Here is a 6,906-nt window from a genome sequence, read left to right on the forward strand (position 1 = left end):
GGCAGGGGAACGGTCCTCCGCCACAAAAAAACAAGGCAGACTTCTTCTTCGTCCTTCGCTTCCATCTCCCGGCGTTTCCCTCGGAGATTATTTCCTCAGGGCTCCCTTTGGAGAGGCGAACTGGCTCAGGAGCTCCACGCCGAGTTGTGGTGTCCCCTACGGGCCCGTCCCGGCTCGCTGCGGTAACGAGGAGGTTGGGAAGGGTGTCCGAGACTACCTAGGTGGTCACGCTTCATAGAATAATAGAATCCGTTAGGTTGGAAGAGACCTCCAAGATCATCAGGTCCAACCATTGAGCCATTAGGGCTCTAAAGTCCTCTGCTAAAACAGATCAGAATCTGTCAGGGTTGGAAGGGACCACAAGGGTCACCCAGTTCCAACCCCTCTGCCATGAGCAGGGACACCTCCCACTAGATCAGGCTGCCCAGAGCCTCCTCCAGCCTGGCCTTAAAGACCCCCAGGGATGGGGCCTCAACCACCTCCCTGGGCAACCCATGCCAGGGTCTCACCACTCTCCTGGGGAAGAACTTCTTCCTCACATCCAGCCTGAATCTGCCCACTTCCAGCTTTGCCCCATTCCCCCTAGTCCTGTTGTTACTCAATAACCTAAAAAGTCCCTCCTGTGTCCTGTACTTGCCCTTCCTCTTGCCCAGAAGGTAACGGAACGGGCTCATTTTTGTATCATTACAGCTGACAACAAATTCACCCTTATCCCACCAACTTCTCAGGTGTAGAAGTCCCTGTGGCTCAGAGCTCAGCCTTACTGCTGAAAGCAGCTTGTGTTAGTGACAGCAGCAGGACACAGAGCAACTTTCCACGTTGCCAGCCCTTATCACCAGACACCTAAGCCATGACTCAGATGGCCACCTTCTGAGAGATGCAACAGTAACACAGCTGAGGAAGCAGAGTACCTGCCCTCAAGACTTCTCCCCCAAAATTCCTGTGATATATTTAACCTTCCAGGTGACTTCGCCAAACACACGCCAGCCTTGCAGCCTGGACCTCATCTCCTCTGTCAGTCCAGGCTTGAAGCAACACCTGATTTTTCTTTCAGAAAGAGAGGAGGACATGCATCAGGCAGCTCCTCTTCATAGAGGTCTTGGGGGAAAGTAGCAGGCTTCCTCTAAGGCCTCAAACCTCCATGCAGGTCCAGGCACAGAGTGCACATCAGACTTCCCAGCTTCTACAGCTTTCAGCCAGTGCTTGTTGGCTGTCTTCTCTCTTACTCTCCACCAAATTAATCCAGAGCCAATGGCCACAGAAAACTGGTCCCTACAGAACTGCCTTTTTTCAGCCCCATTCAACCAGGAACAGTGCCCCAAAGTGAGCCAGCTGTGGCTGCTGGAGACTGCTCTGGTCTGGGTTGTCCTGTGGGCAAGGTCATCATCTTCACTTCTCTTTGCATGCTGCTTTACTTGACTCACCTCTGCATTTAATCCCCCCAGGATCAAGCTTTTGCTAATTCATCTCTGCATGTACCTCTCAAGAAACCACAGCAGATGTCTAACTTCACACTTCCCTCAGCTTTGCTGTCCTTCACTATAAAGTGACTTTACTTCTCTTTGCTGCCTCAGCCTTATACCCCTAAACCTCCTCCAAATCATTTCCAGAATCCTCACACCCTTTCCCATTCTTTGTACTTAACATTACCATATTAGACTTATTTACAACTTTAAAAGAAAAACCTTATTATATTTATAAAACAAATGCTATGGACTTAACAGCAGCAAATATTTGCTATTTTGCCATGACAAAGCCATCCATTGGGAAGCTCTGTGATTTCTCTCATATTTTACATTAATCAGAATCAGTATTACTCAGATTCAGCTGAAAAACTTATCACTGGAATCTTTATCAGTGGGAATTTCAGATACACTTAGTGAGACACGTGGCAGCCAAACTGATTAAAGCACATTTAAATTGTTCCAAAAATCAGCTATTTGTTTAGTACTAAGAGTTTCTAAGCACCTTATAATTTTCATTGAAGCCCCTCACACACTCCCCAAATCACCTGGTTTTCACTAACTCTCAGCTTATAGGGAATAAAATCTATTTTCTTCAACAGTTCTGAGGAGTTATTGTAAGCTTACAATGCCACCTACTGACAATTAGAAACAGGAACCAAGCTCTTCTGTCAATCCAAAGTCAGGTTTTCCATTGAGTAATTTCCTTTCCATTTCCTTGTTTTTATCAACTGTTCTGATGGCTGAATGCACATCTTCTAAATATTTGCTTCTAGCTAGTATCTTTCCACCAGCTTTCATCTTCCAAGGGCTACTCTCTCCACTTCTGAAATAGGGTGAAATTTCTTTCAAATTTTCCAAGCTCTTTCAAGTCTGACTAATTGGACAAAAAGTAGCTAATCCCTTCCCAGTTATTAGAACTGGAGAGACTATTTGAGCCTTCTCCTGTCCTAGATAAGCACAGAATTTCTCTTAACAAACTCATACATAACACATTTGGACACACAAGCTTAAGATTCAGAAACTTTAATGACTAGCTAATGTTTTCCATACCCTTAAAACCCATCCCTGAGTCTGTTAAATGACACTGAAGAAATACAAACACCTCTGCAAGAGGCAGCACTGTAGTCAAAGCAGGCTCTGATCCAGGGGGCATTAGAACTGAGGCTGGAAGTCCTTCCAGCTTTTTGCAGTGCTATTCCTTACCCTCCATCTGCTTTATCTATTGATATGACCTCAAAACAGTCTTCTGGTGTGTGAAGGGTGTTTGTAAGTAGTAGGTGAAGAGAACTATAGCCCTTTATGGGACCCTCACACATTACTAAGATATAAATAATGGTAGAATGGGATTCATTTGGAAGGCTGAGGTAATATCCAGTCAGTTTTGCTGGATGGAGGGCCAGTCATCCTGGTTGTCTTTGTTCTGAGGAGGTCCCTGGGGAGAAGCACCCATAGCTGCACACAGCTCCTAGGATCAGGCTGGAGCAGAGCACTGTGGCAAGGAGGGTCACGACACACACTAAGGCACTGTGTTGCCTGAGCCCCACTGGAACCTGCAGAATCAACTCCTCCTGAGCCTACAAAGAAAAAGAAATGGATTACACACATTTAGCAAGGTATTTTTTTGGGGGGGCTTCAACTTACAGAATTAGTAACTGTATTAAGTAGCCCTTTGCTAAGGCTTCTCCTGGGATTCAAAGTCAGAACTGAGGTGGAACATCAACTTTCAATTCACAGCAAATGGAGAACCAGCAGCTTCTGCAGTACAAAGCTCAATAAATTTATCTGCTACTATTTAAAATGATAGCCATTTATATCCCCTTTATCTTTGTTCTGACAGTAGGCATGCCATTAAGGGTGTGTACATAACACAGCATTGGAGAGAGAAACTCTCAGAATCTCAGGATGATCATTTCACAGGTAAAAAAGAAGCCAGTTTTCTCCAGGGTGAAGAGCTATTTGGTTTCTCTGTGATGCAGAAAGCTCCAAAATGCTTTTGGACAAGAGCTGCAGGTATCCCAGATGTTTACGGGCACATCCTTAAATACAGGAAGGTATGTGTGACACAAAACCAAGAGATTTGTTAGGAGACAACTCAGTCTTCTGAATCCCTACACTACTGCAACCCTTTTGAAAATCAAAGGCAGCTGTTGACCAAACTAAAGATCCAGCTTTCCTTGGTTTTGAACACAGAATAAACTCCACCTCTTCCTAGATACTTAGCCAATCAGATAACAATGAAACAAACAGAAGTGGCCCTTAAGGTGTTATCCCTTACAATATTTAGGGGTTTATCCTGCCTTTAGTTAGACCATAAAGTCGTTTTCCACTTCACTCTTCCTCTGAAGCACCTGTTTTGCAAAGACCTTTCTTAATTTGACAACTGCCAACTGTATCCTAGAATCCCAGGTAAACTGTTAAAAAAAGGTGAGGTAAACAGTCACCATAAAGGACTATGAGAGCACAGAGTGACTACAGGTATGTCAGAAGGGCAGGAGAACACCCACTAAAAAACAATCAGAAGGTAAGAAGGGAGCTTCCCTCAAGAGGAATCACACAACTAGTCTTTTTACTGATTAGTTCCTGTGCTGTGGAAGTTGCCAATCACAGAAAAAAAGGAAAAAAAAAAGCAATAGATAAATGAGAACCAAGAATTCCCACCAGGAGGAAGAACTCACAGGCTTGTGTGTTACACTGTACCACTGACAGGAGTCCTTAGTCTTGCCTGAGCAGGGAGCTGCCACTTCAGCAGGCTTCCAACACTCTGACAGCTGACCTAGGGAAGACATTAATGCATCAGCAAGATCCAGACAGGATGAAGTAACATGGCCTGCAAGACTCTTCCAAATGAGGTATCTTTTGCCCACAACAGCCTGACAGGAAAAGCACTGACAGAAATGTGCCAGCTAACTTGCACAGTCAAAGTGATGCTGGGCAGTCCTCGTTATGAACTTCTCACCTCTTCCCTTCCTGATACAGTAGATACCCAAGAAGGAATCCCACCTGTCTGGTATCTTGGCCCTTCTGTCTTTAACAGTGCAAAGAATTCACCACTGGCCTGCAGGCCTCCTCAATTTCAGTCATAATTTCTCTTCCCACAGAACAGAGGTCATTCTTCCATTTCTCCTTGTTGGCATGTGCAAGAACTCCCCTCCAATACTTCAAATGTTTTCATATTAATAATGAATATGTTTTCCTGTTCATAAAAACCAAATGTAGCAGGAAAATAGGAAGATTACACACCCCTTTTTTAAATGACCAGGCAGTCTTCCCTGGCCCTAAGTTTATCCCAGAAAACCATTGCTCAAATAATGCACAGGTGAAGGTCAAAGAGCTCAGAATCACTAGTGTGTCTGACTTGGCAGCTAACAAGAACAATTTTGTGAAAGGAAATACAATTGTAGCAAAAATGGAGGATTTCATTGTTCATACAACTTAAAATATTCATTGTCAGTGGATATCAGGTTCTGTTTTTGCAGGAGTCTGAGACTCCAACCACTCTAACCTTCAGGCATTTTTCTACATTCCTCCCTTTTGTATAGGGAATACAGGAAGAAAGTGTTAGAAACCATCAGAATACTTGGCTTACTCTAAATAGGTGACAGTGAATATCAAACAGACCCTTCATGGCTTCCACTGCCAAGAGAAACACTGTGCAAACACAGCCTGGCCTCATCTTTAACAAACCAGGGCTGTGACAATCAGGTGAAAGAGCCCAAAAAGCCAACGGTACAATGGCAGCAGCACAGCACCAAGATGACTGTTGATAGTCAATCTGCCTTTCATCAGGCAGCAGCAGCATTCAAAGAGGAAGACAACGTGGTCTTTATCAACACCACCTTCCCCTCGTGTGCACGTGACTGCTGAGAGGTCCATCTCCAGAAGACAGAGGCAGAACCAGGTTCCAAACTCTGGCCTGCCCATCGTTATTCCTCTCTCCCCAAAAGGAATGTGTAATGAGAAGCTCACTGTCACAGCAGCAGACCAGCACTTCTGGGCTCTTCAGAACCACCAGTGCTTCCTCCCTGTCTTCTGCTGGCCGGTGGTATCGCCCATGCACAGGTAAGACCCCTCTGAAGCAGTGAGAGCACCAAGGGTCAGGCTCCAGGTACAGGAGAACCAGAAGATCTGTGGCCAAGTATTCAGGAGCCTCCACATCAACGACATCAGGAATTAACACTGCCTGCAAGGGGAGAAAGACACAGATCCAAATCAACACAAGGGAGGGATGTGGGGGGAAAAAAATATTAGCTTAGAATCAGAATGTTAGCACATCTCTGTACCCAAAATGCAGAGCAGACTGGAAAGCAACACAGGAAGGTGGGATGAAAACCAAGTGGATGTGCAGAACGCTTGCACGGAGCCAGCCACCACCTCTTTGAGGGGGTTTAACCTTATCTTCTCAACAGCTTTTACCAGAGTTGCTCCTCTGAGCTGCTGTGGCTCCCCAGCAGGCACACCCAGATGTGGCAACAGCAGCACCACACACGACACCCTGCACTGGGCAACGCTGATCATGCTGAGAGATACAAGGAGATGTCACGAAGAGGATACTGTGTGGCATCTCCTCCCAGGAAAAGGAGTCAATCACCTTGGTTCCAGACAGATAATGACCAGAAATCACAACTTCCTGAGCATACTCATCTGAGTAACTGCCAGATGTTCGTGTGGGGTGGTTACCTTGGTGGAGTTGTGCTGCTGCAGCGACGCCAGCTCGTAGGGATCCACGTAGATTCCTCGTGGAAGACGAGTTCTAGCTGCCACAGCACACCCTCCTGCATCCTCCCCCACTACTCCCAGCTCCACCTTCACCAGCAGGTCCCTTCAAACAAGCAACAGAAGCAAAAGCTTGACAACCACACTTCAAAAGGTAGCAGAGACCCCCTGAGAGACGTGCTCTGGAGTGCACAGAGGTGAGCAGCAGCTCTCACATACCGTGTGCAGCACTTCAAACAACAGCTCCCTGTCGAGCCACGGGTAGGATGATGGAGTTCACCCCAACCCCACATCCGTGGCCACAGTGAAAGTTTCACTTCTTTGTTAACTCCTCAGAACGACCAACGGCCTCCACACAGATCTTAGAAAGGAGCCGCCTGTTCTTCCTCCACGCTATAGTGTCACTGTTAATTACTCAATCATGCTAATAAATGCCTGTGTCTAGCCCTACCCACAAAAGATCACAGCTCAGCGAGCTGATACAACACTGCACAAATGAGAAGCTTCTTCAGATGTAAAATTACACAACACATCACTCTGACACAGTGCCAGGGCGAGACCTTACCTGTGCAGCCCCTCTTTCAGAAGCTCCTGCGTGACACCAGCATCCTGACAAGCAGCCTGCACGTCTAAGACAACACGGAACGAAGGAGCAAAGGTGTTCACAGAGCAGCACGGGCAGACAACTTCAACAACCGCCTCATGTCGGTGCAAGGGGAGCCCAGCC

At 46.3% G+C, this 6,906-nt stretch overlaps 1 protein-coding gene across 1 annotated transcript; it reads right to left on the reverse strand.

Moving 5' to 3' along the window:
• Nucleotides 1–2,866: 2,866 nt before the first annotated feature.
• Nucleotides 2,867–6,808, reverse strand: PIGX (phosphatidylinositol glycan anchor biosynthesis, class X; the record flags this gene model as incomplete). The annotated part of the gene is made up of 5 exons (XM_008935523.1): nt 2,867–3,040; nt 4,142–4,239; nt 5,433–5,646; nt 6,144–6,285; nt 6,745–6,808. Coding segments are annotated over 5 exons (692 nt in total), but the record flags the coding sequence as incomplete, so codon positions are not given.
• Between the last annotated feature and the right edge of the window lie 98 nt (nt 6,809–6,906).

This window comes from Merops nubicus, unplaced genomic scaffold (assembly GCF_000691845.1).
Source record: "Merops nubicus isolate BGI_N331 unplaced genomic scaffold, ASM69184v1 scaffold44650, whole genome shotgun sequence".
In the NCBI taxonomy this organism is placed as follows: Eukaryota; Metazoa; Chordata; class Aves; order Coraciiformes; family Meropidae; genus Merops; species Merops nubicus.